This window comes from Ammospiza caudacuta, chromosome Z (genome assembly GCF_027887145.1).
Source record: "Ammospiza caudacuta isolate bAmmCau1 chromosome Z, bAmmCau1.pri, whole genome shotgun sequence".
Classification (NCBI taxonomy): Eukaryota; Metazoa; Chordata; class Aves; order Passeriformes; family Passerellidae; genus Ammospiza; species Ammospiza caudacuta.
In genome coordinates, this window is record NC_080632.1 from 49,304,835 (window position 1) to 49,323,936 (window position 19,102).

A 19,102-nucleotide genomic window follows, 5' to 3' on the forward strand; every position below is an offset into this window, starting at 1 on the left:
AAGAAATTAATTTCTTGGTAACAGAAAAAAAGAAAACTTGGTGATAAAAATGAAAACTCACATTTTCAGACAGAAATATATTATACTGATTTCTCTAACAATTTGAACACAATTTAAGTGTTACAAAGTTTTTTTCTCTGAGACAATAAACTCAAATGGGAATTATTTTTCTCTCATGAAGGAATATTTCTGTTTACAGTCTTACAGCTTTCTAAATCCTTCTGTTCGTAAGGTTGAACATACAGTCTAAAAAAAGCAATAGAAAGGGATAGTTACAGATCTACAGTATTAAAGGAAGCAGCTCCTGAGACTGAATTATAGTGCTGAATTAACAGATGCTTCCCTTCAATATACATTAGTAAGTTCCTTCAGACTGCTGACTTTATGACGTACCTTTGTGAACCAATAGCATGGTAAAGGGTACCAAAAATGGTACTACCTAGGGCAGCATATACCATGTTAGGAATCATAGAAATGTTAGATTAATGATAGAAGCCTTAATTAACCTTTTGTCATTAAAAAAATCAAAATAGCATAGTTTAGGAGCAACAGCAGCAAGTTTTTTTATTCTTTTGTATCAAGTTATTTTCTCCTTTCATTAGACTCATCCATACAAGACCCAAGGCTAGAGTTCTTTCATATTTTTGAAATATAAATTTGACATAGAAAATCTTTTTTCTGCTTATTTAGAAGCCTTGTAAAAATTCTTGTAGCTGGGCAACTATTTCTGTATCCACGGTTTCCATAAGGGTGTGAAAACCTTGTTCTCCCAGTAATTCCTGCTGTGCCTTTAACTTCTCATAGACGAACTGCTGCAGTGACACAGCGTGTACTGGGTCCCTCAGCGCAAGCTGTGGAAAATACGTAAAATAAAAATAGATAACAATGCAAAAATATTACTATATGACTTACACATTTTGATTATAACCCCAGCTCAAGAAAGAAATCTACTTTTATTTTCTTCATATTTACTTGAGAAACAAGAGGAAACACTAGTGCAAAACAAAGATCAAATTAATTATTATCAAGGCAGATATCAGTTTTAAACTATTTGAAACAGTGTCAAATCATGAGTCTTACACTTTGCTCTAAGGTTTAATGCTTTTACCAGATAAAATAATTTCAAAGCTACTTTATTAGTTACTGATGAATGAGGTTCCTGTAACTCCTAAAAATCAGATCAGATCTTATCAAGGACTTTATAATGATGGCATGCACTATGCTCAGTTTTATTTATTAGTAAGAAAACAAAACACCGAAAAAGTCAAACTTGTTTAGATAATATAACAAACAAAATAAACTGTCTACATGTATAAAGAATAGCCACACTTCAGTACTGACACCTGTAGACCTCAAAAATCTAGCTGGGTTATACAACTTTCTTTTGAGCAGGGAAAGACAGGATATTTGTTACTATTTTCCCACATTAGCTGCCTTTTAATAGCAAAAATAGGTAAAAAATGTCAGCTACATTGACAGAGGATGTACTGCTAATTTTAGTGTCAGCAGACACATGGGCAGGCTCAGGGCACTGACAGTTATGCCACATTTGTCCCTCAGTCCACCGGGCTGGGAAGAAGGGGATGGGAGATGGGGACACCTGGTGCTTGCTGTATCAAAGAAGTAGGATGTTGAAATTAACGGCAACTAATGTAGACCTGTGATCTGTTCATCTTAGTGTCAAACCCAAACAACACTACTGTTTATGCTGGAAGGCAAACTATATAAACTGTTTTGCTGTTTCACGGTAAGACTTGATAATTTTATTACCTATGATTACCATAACACTATTTAGAAAGGGGAAGTAAGTGCAGTAACATTTTGGTACTCTGTAGGAGGATTTTTTTTCAGTAAATGTAATTTGAATCTGTAGAATATAATAGACATTTCTAACAAAATTTCTAAATCACAACTAATCTAATCAATATTTGCCCAAGTTAGTAGCATTTTTTTCCTGCCTTGCCAGGCAAAGAATCTGCCAGTTTCTGAATGATTTGCATTTTTTCATCTAAAACTGTAATTTGGGACATATAATGCATTTATACGATTTATACGTAGTTTCTCTAAGTTCATAGCTCTGAACAGTCATGTATAAAATTACTCTAGGAAAGACTGCACAGAAAAACAGGTATTTAAATACAAGTGTTCTCATCCTTGTGACCCTGACCAAAACCACTCAATCATATTCTCCACAACTGGGACAGGACAGAAAATATAATGAAAAGCTTATGGGCTGAGATAAGATCAGGAAAGATCACTCACCAGTTTCTCACATGAGCAAAACAGATTTGACCCCGAGAAGTTATTTTACCGCCAACCAGATCAGGATAGGGTAATGAGAAATGAAACCATCTTAAAACACCTTCCTTCTTCCTGGGCTCAACTTTAACCCTAAATCCTCTACCTTCTCTGGAACAGCTTGAGGGACAAGGGAATGGGGATTGCAGTCATTTTATCACATGTTTTCTGTGCTGCTTCTTCCTCTTCACACTCTCACTCTACTCTATCATGGGGTCCTACCCACAGGAGACAGTACTCCATGAACTTCTCCCACAGGAAGTTCCATGGGCTGCAGTCCTTCACTAACTCTTCCAGGGCAGATCCCTTTTTTTCCGTATGGTGCAGTCCTTCAGGAACAGGTGGTTCCAGTGTGGGCTCCTCTCTCCATATGGCCACACTCCAGTGTGGGCCTCCCATAGGGTCAGACTCCTTCAGACATGCTCCTGCTCCAACTTGAGCTGCATATGGATCTCTGCATCCCCAGGGACCTCCATGGCTGCAGGGCCACAGCTGCCTCACCATGGTCTGCACCAGGGGCTGCAGGGGAGCCTCAGCTCTGGTGCCTGGAGCACCTCCTGCCTTTCCTTTCTCCCTGACCTCAGTGTCTGCAGATTTGTTGCTCTCATGTATCTCATTGCTCCCTGGCTGCCTCACTGCTCAAAGCAGTAGCACTTGAAGCCAGTAAAGACTTCTGTAGTATGAGTAATGCTTGCTGCTATCATCTGTAAGTCAAATGCGACTTAAGAGTCTTCAGACTTAATTAAGGAGTTAATACACTAACTTGTTTTCATTCAGATAGTCATATCAAAAGTATTTCAAGTAAATAAAAGAGTTTCCTGCAACAAGAAGTTGATTTTCTTTTCCTCTACTTTTTTGTAACTAGTATTCAGAACTAACAAAACAAATGAAATAGTTTGATATAATGAGTTTGTCAAGAATATTCGACAGACAGCTGCAGTCTTCACTGATTAAGCAAACAAAATCATAAGTTTGGAAGAACAGTAAGCATAGTTGGCGAAGGACTATATACTAAGTATGTATGCTGAGTTCCTAGGTGTGTGGCCATAGCTGAGTTATTGAAATGCGACTGACTCTGATAAGACAAAACAAATCTATTTTCCAGTTAAAAAAACCACAAGTAAATTCCAACACCTCAGTCAAAACAGCTACAGACAGGAAACAAAAATTTGGCAAGTAATTGATTATTGAAATGTGCCTTATGATGCTAGGTGGAAACATGGATTTGACTAATTTTTTAATCTTGTTACTTTACAAATTGATCTTGACACTGGCTGGACTGCAGAAACCAGTCTTCCACCGCACTGGCTGTAAACATGGGCTTGAAGCAGACAAACAGTTCAGAGGTTTTGCTGAATCCCTTTAGGTTGTTCTTGATTTTCTTATCAAATTTTATATTTATTCCCTCTTTTACTTTACCCATGGTACCAGCTATTATAGTTTTCTAAGTTTCATGTGAGTGTGTGCACTACAGAGAGGAAAAACCTTCCAACACACAGAGGTAGGAATGGGCCCAGGTAATGTTTTGTTTTTAATCGTGTTTCTAAAATCAAATGCTAGCTGTTGCTTTTGAAGCCATGATTAACAATTCTGATTATTATCTGACACTTCTGCTACTAGTGACCAGCCCAAAGGACCCGTACAATTTTGAAGTAAATAGCCAAGTGTTGTGTCTCAATTTCTGCACCATCTGCAATGCTATATATCTCACTATTTCAGTTGGGATTCAGAATGAATTTATAGCAAACATTCATAACAACTGCAGTTCACTTGCTTTCACAGCTGCAAGAAATTACATTAAAAAGAGTAAGAATACAGTGTATACTAAAGTTAGCTGAAAAAATGACAGTGTAGAAGGCTTAAGTGAGAAATATATCAGGAAAAATTAACTAAATATAAGAATGAGAAGACTAAAATAGGCAGCTATTCTTACAAAGAAGGCTTGAAAGGAGAAAAACAAAGAATAATGCTTAGCAATCTAGAAAACAGCAACCATGGAAATAGTTAAATTTAGACTATGAGATTCAAAACGAAAATGAAGCCTTGACGTTCATGTATGATAATTTATTCTCAGTAAACTTTACAAGAAAACAAAGGCTGAAAATGTGTTTAAGCTTAACATTAAAGAGAAGACGAGGAAAAAAGCTCAAGCAATTCCTTAGGGAAAAAAGGAAAGTGACATGCAAAGGAAGACATATGTAAGGGAAGATAGACACAAGGGAAGTAAATCAAGACCTCTGATGTGTGGCTTTTAGTTTGGTGAAGCTCCTCCTTATCCAAGCACATTTGTCATTATTCAAATGACAACTGATGTCATACTGCATGTCACCCCAGAATAGTCCCCTCACTGTAACTGTGTACATCGGCAGCATATTGGTATGTTGTGTAATTTAATGATATAGCATAATTCAATGTGCCCTGCTTTTCATTTTGCCTGACATATCCACACTAAAGGTAATCCATCACAAATCTAACAAGTCTAAATTCCTCAACACATATCCAAACTATTGAAGTTAGCCTGCAACAGAAAACTTAACATCTGACACACAATGTTATTAAAACTTTAGCCAGACAGCAATGTAGTCTGAGTACACTCAAAAGTAATGAAAATTAACTTTTGCTTTTTACATCTGATTAACAAACAAAACATGTCTTTCTTCTCACTGTTGATCTATACATATATGAATCCCTATTCATAACAATAACAATATACACATATATATCGAGAGATTATACAAAACCACAAAGAATAAATATCACTATGCAACAAACAGCTAGAATTTAAGCTCATAATCAAGAAGGAAATTTAACAGAGTCTAGAGATGCTTTTAAGAATAACAATTATAGAACTGTGTAGTACATTTTTAAGGACCACTGAAAATTACATTTCTGCATTTTGTTTAAATATGAAATTGCAAGACACTAGGAATTTCTCTTAAGGCATTTCTAATAGCAGAAGAATATGGAAAGGTTTACATTTTTTTAAAAAAGACATGTATTATATTGCTTTTATATGTAAAAGAAGTTACACAAGTATACACTGGCTTCTTTGTAAGAGTTCTTCACATTAGAAAAAAAATCTATGCAGGCACATTAATTCTTTTAAATAGAAATTTGGCCTGCCATGACATTTCAATAAAGTTTAGCTCTCTTCTTTTTTCAGTAAATTCCTTCTGTATTGTGTTAGTATTGTAATACCCAGATTTTGTGGACAAATGATGTTTATTTTGATAACAGTTATGAAGATGCAAAAGGCAAGCAGAAGCCTAAGTGTTGTGGTGGCAAGGTTTGGCAGTAAACTTCCTTTTTTTTGATTCAAAACATGAATTTTCCAAGAACAACAGATCAACCAAACCTAAAAAGAATTTAGTGTGACAGAAGTGCAGCACATAATCAGGTCTATGACTGAATAACAGATCTAAAACTTACAATTTTTTTCCTTTTGTCTTGTTCTGTGGGAGGTTCCTCAACTTCTGTAGCTCTGGGCTCTTCAAAATGAAACATTAACATGCAGCTAAAAATGGGAACAAGAAGAGTTTTAATATACATTATCATTAAAAATTATTTTAAAACACTTTTAAAAACACAGGACAGATAGAGGAGTTTGCTGAAAGTCAGGCAATCTGATCACAAGTAATTTTTTCCTGAGAACAGTGAATCTAAGGAAGCCTGGAATGCATGTTGTCTGTCACCTCCACCCATATAACAATCTCAGTTATCCTTCATGTTTTAGCTTAAGTTGTGGGTTTAAATGTATTTGTGCACATAGAAAACAGACTACATGGCTTTAAAAAAAATACAGAAAACCTACTGTTCTTTACAAAAAATTTCCACTCCTTTTCAAGAAAATGCCGTACAAGCACTCTATACAAAGTCATAGTAGCTAAACATATACAAAGATTGCAAAGATGTCTCATGGTATTCATGTTTTTCTGTGAGGTCTTTGTCAAAAGGACCTGAAAACTAGTAAGGACAGTGCTATTCTACAGTAAAATCTGCAAGACACTGAACAAAGGTTTTAAACTCATTTTTTACATGCCTCAAGTGGCAGGTACCCATATGTAAAATTAACAGCCATATTTTAACTTTTATTTTTGAAGTATAAAACCAGAAAATATGAAAAAAATTCAATTTAAAAGCCAGAGATTTTCCTGCCTGCTGAAATTATTTGAATGGACTTAATAAAGACATTAATGACAGCTATCCAATAGAAAGCATGCCTTTCATTAATTTTATATGCTCTATGCTGAAACATTAGACAAATATTCCACCATTTTATCAAATCTTTTCCTATAATTTCTGCCTTAAAACCCAAAACTATTTAAAAACAATCAGGTGATGACAACTTGCCACCATGTATCAGGTATGACTTAAGACACAAAGGACACATAATTCACATATTACAAAGCACCAAGACAGATGCAGATTATTGTTCATTTTCAGTCCTGCATTACTGTGCATTTTTAATTACTGCATTCCAATAGCATGTGAAATACTCCATCAACTAAGATGAAGAACCCATTTTAATGTTACTAACATGAAAAAAGGTTGTGATCTTATGTGTTTTTATATGACTTTTTATGAAAATCTTCAGACTTCTGTTTACATATTTAGTTCTATTAACATGTACTTAGAGCTGTGTAAAACACTTGCTAAACAGCATGACAAGCAGGGTCAAATACTAACACAGAAGCCATTTTTAATAAAGGGATTAGTTATTTCAAAATAGTATATCAAATTGCATATCTCCTCTGCTTACAAAGGGCTGCTTGCATCTCAGTTTATTAAAGGAAAAGGAGAAAAAACTGTCAATGTCAACATACAAGACTGAATTAACTTTTTCAGATCTTCATAAATTTTAGGTACCACAGAATCCCAAACACAAGGAGAGGAGAGAATAGAAGAAGAGATGGTGATACAATTAGGAAAAATCTGAGTGTTGGTGAAACAAGTCTAGAGCAAGGGAATGCTCCCCATTCCAGAAAATTTGAGCTTTGTAAATTTCTCTCATAATTATCCCAACAACATGAAATATGAACTCTATGAAACCCAGCTAAGTGCAATCGCTTTGTAATATAAGACAGTGTAAACATTTTCATAACCTGATTAAAATCCAATATAAATCTAAAAACTCACAAGGCTTTTACTGCTTCCAAAATCTCACTGCTCTAACTACAGCAGTTTCTTTAAAATTCCAGTTTAAATGTATTCATTTGAAGATGTTAAGTCACTTAAGCCGTTGCCATCGTTTAACCTTTACAATCTTCCCTGTACATGTTTACCCCACTCTTCACCCTTCAGTGGGTAAAGTTCCATAGCATTTCAGCTTTGATCTCCCCTTGTTAAACATGCACATAATTTTATTTCCTGCACTACAATATTTAGCTAATATGATAATCAGTGGACATCACATTATATTTTTTCTGAAGCAGATCGGGCTTAAGCCATTCTTCTTTAGTTTGGAGAGCCACAACAGTGCACATGATTTCAGATGACTGCTCTCACTTTACTTTTAAATGATGTCAAGATATATTATGCAAAAGTCAAAATCTTTCAAACAGCTCTTTCAGAAACTGCCAACATAAATATGTCCTTGGTTCAGTGTGACTATATTTTATGAAGTAAAAACAATGCCCAGACTTCGGAAAAGTAGTGACAAATTCTACAAGCCTTCAGGTTTAAAATTTGAAATGAACTAGGATAAAGTTGAGAACTATTTTCAACAAGTACCGGCAAAGCAACATGTTTAGAAATAGAAGGGCTCTGAAAGGTTTTCTCTAATAGTAAACAAAACACAGTGCCAGACATTGTGCATATTCCCAGACTTTGGACTTACATCTTCTTTACTAAGAGTTTGGCGGAAGTACTTTGGCAAGAAATTCTTACGCATAGTTCAGGCTCAGTGTGAGTGTGGACTGCTCTGAACACACAGTTGTGTGCATACCACCAATTTTAAGTGGAGAAGAACTAAATAGATTGCATTCTGGCTGTTCTGTGCCACCTAGTTTCAGTGGCAGTGAACATCCCCTTAAGCAGTAAATTAATTAGCTCAGATAGAGTCTGTTCAATCACCATGTAATGATCTGAAAGAAAATGCTTGATTCTTTGCATCAGAGCATCAGTAAATTTTGTTATTACAACTCTCCATTCTAAAAGTAAGTAATCATTACAGAGATAAAAATGACATTAAGATGTCTGCCCAAAAAACATCTTCCTATTCATTAGGTTGGCTTTTTCCCCCCAGCTTTGATGGGCTCCAACCAGTAACCAGGGAACCATCAGAAGATGAATGAGTGTGGTGCTGGGTGGCAGAACACCACCAGGACACCTCCATCATCCACATTCCTGCCACAAGCAAGCTCCAACTCCTAGCTTGGGAAACTTTTGAGATATATTCTGTAGCAATTACATGTGTTACATGGAACAAATGAAGAACTCTTCTTGTGGGATATGCTTCTAAGTTCTCCAGGCTGTGAAATATTGTACACTAGGTAAACTCACATGAAGTTCATGTCACATTCAAATATACTCTGAACTACCTCTAAGCAAGGGTGGTCCCTATCAATACACAAGATTGTTATATTGAAATTTTAATGCAAAAGTCAAGTAAGCAAAAAGCAAATCTAAGCATATGAATGTTTTAAAACATCATTTAGTATATAACTTAATGAACAATATAAAATTATACTATCATTTTAAGACCTCTTTCCCCATTGCAAATATTTTCTTTTAAGACCAAAAGCTCCGTGTCTTCCTAAAACACTCATTCTTGAGAAAATAGATCTCTAACAAGCATATCTTAACTGCCTACAGAATTTTCAAATTAAAATACTTCATATAAAACAGTACTGCTACTGTTAAACCCTGTTTAAATTAGATTTTCCGCTTACTCTTTGTATGTTCCTGTTTCGGGGTCTTCAGTCATAACATCATTCAGTCCTTCCACTGAAATGTTGATGATACCACAAAATTTATCTTGGATAACACTGTAAAAGAAAAAAATTTACTTTGGATAACATTGGAAAAGAACAGGAAAGTGACTTAGCTAAAGGAACTGCACAGGAAATTTGCTCAATTTTGGAGTACATTTATTGAGAGGTATTTCCCTTGTTTACTGCTTAGCTGAGCATGCTATCAAGCAGCTAATTCAGTATATTGTTTAATTACAAAAAGGCTTCAAAATATACAAGAAACATTGTTTTTATATATAATAGAACTTAGTATGCCACTGAAAACCTAAAAGTAATTGCAAATGAACAGAAGAAAATACACATTAGCAATATCCTTGATATTAGGAGTCAAGAAACTGAGTGGGAAGGGCATGCTCCTGCCAACAGGGAAGAGAGTAGTGGCTTCTACTCCCGAAACATTTAGAACTTTCCTACCGTCACTCTTCAACACATAAACCTACACAACCCCTTGAGCAATGGCTGCTTGTAAAGAAGGTACACTCCCCTACTTACCTGTATTTCTTCACTTTCCAGCTGACTGGGGAGTCAGCTCCCCAGAGTGGGTGGAAAAACCCTGCAACCAGTTCTGCAAGAAAGTCACTTTCCTCACTGTACAGAGAAAGGGCAACAGGATTTATCTGTTTAAACACAGACAGCTTCTGCCATTTGACACATAAAGCTATTTAAGACTAATGCAAAAGGCTGGTAGATATCAATTGGGAGTTAAAAGACACGAGTACCTTTACTCAGCATGACCTGAGGGCTTGACTAGACAGGTCCACAACGCCCAAAATGACACTGAACACATTTACATTTGCCCCTGCCTTGAGAAAGGATGTGCTGGTAGGGTAAGGGCATAGCAACAAGATCTCCCGTTGACACACATAGTAGGCAACACCAGCTCCTCGTTAATGGAGAGCAGCCAGCTGCTGCTTCTGCTCCATTTCCTGCTACTGTGGATCTAATGCCAGAGACATGCTGTTGTAGAACATGGGTTCTCAGACTCCTACTCCATGAACTGCAAAAGCATGACGACAAACTGCAAGTGAAAATCTTGCAGCATGATGACAAACTGCAAGGGAAAAGATGTTCATCTCAGTAATACCTCCAGCTACATGCAGCAAAGAAAGAGAAAGGACCGAACTGGTGATCATAAACTACAACCCTTTTCCTGGGACTGCCACTGACTGATGCACCTTATTGCTCCCTGTTTGGAATTTCAGGCTTAATTCTCCCAAAAAGATGCTGCTGATGCTGCTCCCTAAGAGGCAGAGGCAGAAGCAGACACATTGCATTTATTTATAGGCATCGAACATGAACATATATTGTACTTTGTAGCTGATAATTGTTTTAACACAGACAAATCTATTTCATAATATTCTTTTATTTCCTTTTCTTATTTGGGGTGAAAACTGAAGACATGGATGAACTGTAGCCCCTTACACAATAGCAATTGCTTTTGAAAAATTTCTTATCGGACACACAACAACATTTTATACATATGACAAAGACTTAAATAACAATAGATACCTTAGAAAAAATGCTTACCACATTAGAATACTAATCATAGAAAGTATTTCTTTTACGTTTGTTTTGATAAAACTGTAATCTCATTCATGATCCTTTCTTTCAAAGGGATTAGTTTTTGTTCCCTTTTTAAAATTCAGCTACTCTTGTATGCCAGAATCTGAAGTGTATTTTGCACATCAGTCTCGAAACTCTTGAATTCCACAAAATGAAAACTGACATGATTTCTACTGCCTGATTGCCAGTTATGTATTTTAAAAGACATTTAGTTCTTTGCCAAAAGGCTTCCCCATCACATTCAGAACAGCAAAATGTTACATGTTGTGAGACTGAATCTGTCAGGTTCTGCACACAGCAAGCAAACAACCTACTGACCTCACAGCACAGCTGAGAAAGTCAAGAGTGCCTCAGTCACCTGCACAATGAGCCCTCTGAGACAGAGCAGGTTTCTTCACCAAGTCAAGGGTCCTGCCTAGCACACCTCCATTAAGACTCTTTTGCCTCATCCTTGTTTTTGAAACACATGTCTAAGAATATACCTAAAACAGTTAATATTTTCCAACATGAGTAAGGTTTGTATTCCCCAACAAGCTGCCCTCAGATTCACATCAATAGCAGATAGGAAGCATTCAATGGAGAAAAATGTGAACACTTTGAGCCCTGGAGAAGTAAACTCTGCCCTGTTCACACACACTATTCTATTAATAATACAGGATGCTGTCCAATATCTGTATTATTTCTTCCTTCCAAGTTGCACGAATCCCAGAATGGATTGGGTTGAAAGTGAGGTCACCTAGTTCTGACTCTTGCTGCCATAGGCAGGTCACCTTCCAATGGACCAGGCTGCTCAAAGCCCCATCCAACCTGGCCTTAAACACTTTCAGGGAGGGAGCATCCACAGCTTCTCTGGGCAACTCAGTGCTTCATTACCCTCACAGTAAGGAATTTCTCCCTAAAATCTAATCAAAACCTACTCCCACTTTTAAGTCATTCCCCCTTGTCCTATCACTACCGTTTCTGATGAACAGTCCCTCTCTGGCTTCCTTGCAGGCCCTTTCAGAGACTGGAAGTTTGAAGTCAGGTCTCCACACAACATTCTCTTCTCCAGGCTGAACCACCACAACTTTCTCAGCCTGTCTTCATAGGAGAGCGTTCCACTCCTCTCATCAACCTCGTGGTCCCTGGACTTGCTCCTGGAGTATCAGGTCCTTCTTACATTAAGGGCCCAGAGCAGGATGCAGCACTCCAGCTGTGGTCTCATCAGCACAGAGCAGCAAAAATATTGTTCTTGATAGTTACCACAAAAGCTCATAAGGAAATCACTGATTTCTTGGAAAGAATATTCCTATTTTATGACATAAATGAGAAATAGTACTTCACTTCTTTAGTGGAAGATTCATGACAGTGTTTTTGGGTTTTTTTAAGGAAAAAAAAGAATGTAGAGCACCTTTCAAAATGTAATTTGCTTGCAGCTTTCAGTAAATATAATTCCTTTTCTTTGCTTTTTTCTCCTTTTTAAATGGGACATACAGTTTCTTTCTACCAAAGACCCACTGGAATATTTACCAAGTATGGAGCCATTAAACACTGTGACTATTCCTAGAACACAAGACACATGCTGGTGAAAAATAAAGATACCACAGACTCACGCTTTAAAAAAAGAAACCTCAAAGTTCAGTGGCAATATAAAACGATAAAACGCATCAGGCCTTATTTTCATAGATAAGAAAGCATGCCATGTCACTCAAAGTAATACCTTTTCAAAGAGACTAAAATTAGCCTACTTATTTAAAGAAATAATTAGAAAATTCATGAGTGGATACAAAGAAGACAAATGCTGCATTTAGATGAATTTTCAGAACAGAGCAGTTAATATGTTTCATACTAAAATCTTAAACCTGGAGGAAGGCACCATTTAAGCAGTTCCCCCATTGAATTGCATACAATCCAGATTAGCAATGCAACAAACAAAACCATCAGGCTACAACTGGTTTTATATCTACCCAGTCTTCCTAAATTATTGGCACAAAAAATGTTTTGGTACGCAGCAAAAGTAAAAGGCCCACAACTGGGACTAAAACACTTCATAATCCAGTTTCAAAGATATAAGCACTACTTTTTTTTTTATTACAGAACGGATATTTTATGCTGCCTGTTAATAAAATTCACCTCACCAACAGAAAACAAAATTTAGCATTCAAGGCAGCTTCCATAAGAATAATCTCAAAACTTCAAAATAGAAGTCTGCATAAGTTTTTAAATAAAAGAATAAAGGCTTTGCAAAGGACAGAACAGACCCCATCTATTCTGAAAATAAAAAACATACTTTGTTTGGTTTTTTTCATTCTGTTTTAATTTCTAATGCACACAGCTCTATGTACAATTTATTATCCTGAGGTTTTATGTGAAAATTCCTAATTTTTACTTCACTTACATAGCAAACTACTGGAGACAAAAGTTTGTCATCATGTTAAAACATGTCCTGACATATTTTTAGTGGTGCTTAAATAAAATGGATCCCATATCTACTTTGCATATCCCTCAGAGAATGAGAAAAAAAAATCTGTATTAGAAAAAAGACTTTTTCAGAGATAAAACAAAACATTTTCTGCTTTTCTACATTCACCAGGATGATGCAAACACCAAGAAGAGTTTGAATTCATATATTTACTAGTTTACATATTGAGCAACTTTAATTCTTTTTTCTTATCTCATTAGCCAAGGAAAGAGGTGGAGTGGGACAAGCAGAGGTTACTCTGCACATATTGTAAGTGACATAAATGATTATTACACACACCCACCCCCTTAGGAGCTGCACAGTTCTAGAGAGCTCCTAAAGCAGTGAAGTACAAGTTAAGACAGTATTGCCAGGGGAGTCCTATGACTGACCATAAACCTGATCTTCATGAAGCACCACTTTGCTTCACGAGGGCAGATTTCACTAAGGCTTCTCATTATTCCCTAGTGATTTTAATTGACATATGAACCACATGTGTACATTAAAGAGTTGTCTTCCTCAAGTGAACATTTAAATACAAAAGATACTGGCTGCTAAAGAAAGGCCTTTCCCTCACAACTGCATAATAAATCTCTCAGTGCCTTGTCAGTCTAACCCTTGTGTCGGCAAGCTGGTAATTCGAGGATATCTCCTCTCCAAAGGATGGCTTTCAATGGCTCTAACTCTCTGCTGCGCAAACAGCTGTGACACCAGTTTCCTTTCATGTTCCCCCACTACAGATGGTGAGAGGCATACCGGGCAAACAACTCCCACAGCAGCTTGTCAGTGAAAAAGATGCACCTACAGAGAGAAGCTCTCATGCCTTTCTGTAAAGAGCAGCTGTGGAAATCAGAGCCTAAAAAAACAGAGCTGCTCTCTGCCAGATTTGAGAATTGAGAATTAGGTTTATTCAGTTTTTAACCTTTGTGAATTAGCAAAACTCCTCTGTAAAAAAGGCATAGCAGCATTTCTAGCAAGAGAAACTTAACTAGTTTCTACTGCATTTGAAGTCCACTATTTCTGAAGGCGTTCACATAAAATTAAAAATTTAAAAATATAGCACATAAAACTGCAGAACTTACTGCGTGCAATCATTGATTGTGCAGTTGTTACTAAGTGAAAACAAAATTAATATTTATCACAACAAATTATGTAGGAGACACAGATGGTAACAAAAATGAGTTGAAGAGAAAGAGACTGCAGTGGATTAGCCTCTGGAGAAAGGTGCATAAATTACAGCCAGTGTTTTCCCTTCCTAAAAGCATTTGCCCATTATATTTAACATCTGATCTTAAGTTAGAAAATCATTTTAAAAAATAGTTTCTACTCAAGCAATACTAAACAGTTTAAGCTTTTGTCCAAGAAGCTGAATTGTGTGCTCCCTAGAAGTATTTGATCTATGATACAATAAATTACACACAAATACAACATTATTTCATTACACTAATAACAAACAATAATGAAGTCATACTTGCACTTTCACACACTCAGTGCAGTCAAGATTTCTATATGTCCTGGTAGTAGAAAATAGATTTTTTTTTCCCTGCTGGAAAAGAACTGCAGATGGACAAACAGGATGACTGGGATCTGCACAGCCCAGAGTTACAGCAGCAGGAAAGAGAGGAGAGAGAACAAGAATGCTGAGGGCAGCTCTGGCTCAGCTGGAGAATGCAACAGGCTCCAGGCTGGAGCCTGGAACAGCAATATGCTTCTACACAATTTAAATCAACACCACAGAGGAAAGTCTACCAAAGCATTGTTCCCCACTTTTCCTTGAGGAAAATGGTCTAGCTGTAAACTGTGTAACTTATAAATGTGGCCGAAATCTCTAGGGCACAGCCTGTGCAAGAAAAACAGCATCTACAAAAATAAGTAGATTTTACAACATCAGACTATTTGGCACATAGTTTTATGTCATTTAATTCCAGAAAAAAAGTTTGAATTATAGTATTAACAGAAAAACAAAAATCGCAGACATTCAGGTTGAAAATAAAGCTACAGCATACTAGACATGCCCTGACAACAACAGAACACTAACATTTGAAATAGAAATAAAAAGTTATATGCAAACTATAAAAGAAAATATCCCTAGTTTGAAGATTAGGCTTTAACTAAGAACACATATCTTGACCTGACACCTTCAAATAAAAACCAATATGTAAATGTTTTCAGCTCTTAATTTAGCATTATGTACTTACAGTGTAGTGTATTTCTTCAATTTGTACCTCTTATCTAGCTAAAAAGTCCCTAAGAAATATTACTACATAGATGACATAGATGATGATCTGTTATTGACGATAATTAACCAGCTCTATTACTTTAGACGTAATAAATTTGGTCATCACACTCTGGTAAATTTCAACAGCATTTTGGTTTTCCAATTTAGGGTATTTCATAAAACCATAGATATACACACTAATAAAAATCACTTTAATATATACATTATACAGACTGAACACACAACTTTGTATATTACAATATGCTATATGTATAAATAGAATTTGTATAGTTTGAAATTTTTCTCTTACACAAGAATTTGAACATGCTAACTGTAAATGTGGGGGGTTTTCCCCTGTGCTTTATTTAATAGAGGAAGAGTATAAACTCTATTACAATAAACACATGAAACACTCTTTTCTGATTCCCCAAGATTTCTTGGCTTTGTGATCCTACTAAGAACTGATATTTTGCTTGCTGCACAAGAGCTATGGAATTTCTATAGGAACTTACATCATTAAGTATGGCAAAATAAATTAAACTGTACTTCATACTACATGTACACTTGAGCATAGGTGAAAAACTACTACAAACAGGGACCTAGGTTAATAAACTTATCCATGTTAGACTGAAATGACATATAATGAAATAATCAATAAATTTCAAAACATTCAGTAAGCAAATGTTGATGCAGAACCCAAATTGTGCCATTTTCCACAGTTCTATTAAGCAGTTGATTTTAATTGGTAGAGGTATTTTTACAGAATTGAAATCTTGATTTCTTGACCTTTCATATCACAGTTAACACCAAATCAAATGAGATAAATTACAATGATGAATGTTCGAACAAGATGACCTGTGCCTGACTTTCTGATACTGTTCGCTTGAGCAGCCTTATTTGGTCCAGTTCTGAATGTTCCACTGATTTCCGAGTTAGAGACTGCACTGAGTCAGTTATGTTGTATCTGCCAGGCTGATAAAAGCCATAATATTCTATACTCTTTTCCCCTGAGTTTTCCAGCACCTTTAGTTTTTGGCTAAATTGAATAATTTTACAGGTTAAGAACAGGATAACAGCACAAGCCAGAATGAAAAAGGCTAGTAAAATATCAAAAGCTTGATTCAGCTTTTCAACCTGTTGTGTACAAATCTGGGTTGTTTTTACTGATACAGGAGAAGGATCTGTTGTAAACAACCATTCTTCTTCTACATTTCCATTAGTAGGTATAATTTTTGCTGGAATTTGCACTGGTAATGTTGATAACACTGTAGCTGCCTGTGATGGCACTTCAACAGCATATTCCTGATAAGGTAATGGGGTAGAAGATGTAGCTGCAGTTCCCTCCCAGAAACCAATATACTTAGTTTCTGCAGTGACAAATTGCTCCAATGTGTTGTGCCTGTTCCCTTTATGCCAGGCCATCAGCAGAGTGGTAGCGCTGTGACGCACCATGACAGAACCCAGACTTGGGGCAGAGCCCAGGCTGGCAGTGGGGCCAATGCAGTTTGAAAACCAAGCCCATTTCATATAATGCAAAGGTCTACCACGCATACTATGAGGATGCTGACAGTGGATTTTTGCAGAAACAGAAGATGATGCTAGCCAATTAAGTAATGCAAGCATTTTGCAGCTGCAGTTCCAAGGATTAGAATGTACCTGCAGATGAGTTAGAGATACTAAGGGCTTGAGCACTTCAGGTTGTAACTCTGTGATATTATTAAATGCTAAATTGAGTACTTTAAGTGACCGCCCCATTTTTTCAAAGGTACCATTGCCAATACTGCCTATTCTATTTCTGTCTAGCTGTAGATACATTAAATTGGTCAATAAGGTAAAAGTGCTGGAATTTATAGTTTCTAAATCATTATAACTTAAGATTAGCTGGCTAAGGTTGTTTAATCCAAAAAATCCGTTTACAGCAACACATTTTAGCTTGACATTTTTCAAAGACAGATATTTAAGCTTATTAAGTCCCTTAAATGCAAAAGGCTGAATTGATCCAATGGGATTGTGAGACAAAGAAAGTCTTTCAAGATTTTTGAGCCTTCCAATGGCATTTGATGGCACAAGTGGTAAGTTGTTACCTTCAAGAAACAAATATGTAAGATTTTCAAGATGATGAAATGCTGCATCTGATATCCGTGAAATCTTATTATTTGCTAGGTTTAGTGTTTGGAGACTTATCATTCCCCAGAAAGTCCCACTTCCAAGGACACTGAGACGATTTCTTTGAAGTGTTAAATATCTAACAGAAAGAAGATCACTAAATAATCCTCTGGGAAGAAAAGCTATTTGGTTATTCTGAAGATATAAACAATGAAGATTGGAAAGGCCTTCAAAGATTCCTGGATCCAGGCGTTTAATATGATTGCTATTTAGATGCAAGTAGCACAGTTTGGGGAGTTCCACAAAAGCTTTTGGGTGCACATACAAAATACTGGAATTATCCATGTGGAGTGCAGCAAGCTTCAGAAAGCCTCTTAGATCATTTGGAGTGACATGTGATATATTATTCCCACTGAGGTAAACAAGAATTGTTGTTTTAGGAAGGTTCCAAGGGATGCTCGAAAGCCCTGCATTACGACAGCTAACTTGTCTCCCTGTGCAGAGCTGACAAGCAGATGGACAGCCAAAAGCTTCCTTCTGGAGCAGCAACCAAAGAAAACAATTAAATATATACAGGAATGCTCCTGGGCAGGATGAAGAACTTTGCAGAACACACATATCCCTGTCTTTGGCCTTCTTAGTCCTCTCGGACTTCACTATTAGAGATAAAAAGAAGTATATAAATATTATTAATTAAAATATATTTATTATATATATTAATCATTAATAATTATTTGGATCTATGTGTACAGTCTTAAAAATATTAGCATTACTCTCAAATTTGGTATTTTACATATTATTCTTTCATGCCAAAGAAGGAGTTTAGAACTCCAACTTACTAACTGGACTTCACTGCAAAAGATTTTTCAAAGTAAATGCACAATTACATAAATATACCGGTAACTTAGCCAGAAAATATTCAATTGGATGTAGCATAAAAGTATCTAAGCTGCCAAAATAACAGCTTCTATTAATTTAAAAATACTATATATTCTCTACTTCTTATAGCTAACAATCACTAAGAAATGTTTCAAAAGCATTCAAGTAGAAATGCCAACTGTAAAAAAGTTACATTTTACTGGCAGATCACTTACAATTTGAATTTTACTTTTATAAAGCTGAGTCACATTTAAAAGAAATAGAAGCATTTCCTTACCCCAAATCTGAAGTTCATTATTTCCGTTATTTTGCTGTTTGCAATCCGCTAGATTATGTTATAAACTGACCAACTACACTCATCTGGGAAACTTTGGTAAAGGCAGTATTGCTGTGTACTACAACACTGACATTTTTGCCCCAGGGTTTGCAACAGTTTGCTCAGGAAACTAGGAAAGAAGTGCCTGAACTCAGGTTGCCATGGATACAGGAAACCCTGGGACAGGAAGCCATTTTATCTGTGCTTCAGAAGTATTGTTAGAAAGGAAATCTCAATGATTTGTTTCTAGAAAACCAAGAACTATCTTAGTCTGTAACTGCTGGGTTTTGTTGTTTGGGGATTTTTTTTTT

The 19,102-nt window shown here is 36.2% G+C and overlaps 2 protein-coding genes across 2 annotated transcripts in view; both read right to left on the bottom strand.

Moving 5' to 3' along the window:
- Positions 1 to 349: 349 nt before the first annotated feature.
- The window catches only part of IPO11 (importin 11), an 84,537-nt gene continuing 65,784 nt past the window's right edge, over positions 350 to 19,102 (bottom strand). The window contains exons 30-32 of the mRNA XM_058823356.1: positions 9,189 to 9,284; positions 5,728 to 5,812; positions 350 to 851 (exon numbers count right to left, since the gene is read on the bottom strand). Of these exons, the coding sequence (XP_058679339.1) occupies positions 687 to 851; positions 5,728 to 5,812; positions 9,189 to 9,284 (346 nt within the window). The 3' untranslated portion in view covers positions 350 to 686. The remainder of the gene's footprint in view (positions 852 to 5,727; positions 5,813 to 9,188; positions 9,285 to 19,102) is intronic.
- Positions 15,250 to 18,879, bottom strand: LRRC70 (leucine rich repeat containing 70). The gene is made up of 2 exons (XM_058823358.1): positions 18,753 to 18,879; positions 15,250 to 18,252 (listed from the first exon to the last, which is right to left on the bottom strand). Exon 2 carries the CDS (start codon positions 18,212 to 18,214, stop codon positions 16,316 to 16,318), a length of 1,899 nt encoding a protein of 632 aa, XP_058679341.1. The 5' UTR covers positions 18,215 to 18,252; positions 18,753 to 18,879; the 3' UTR covers positions 15,250 to 16,315.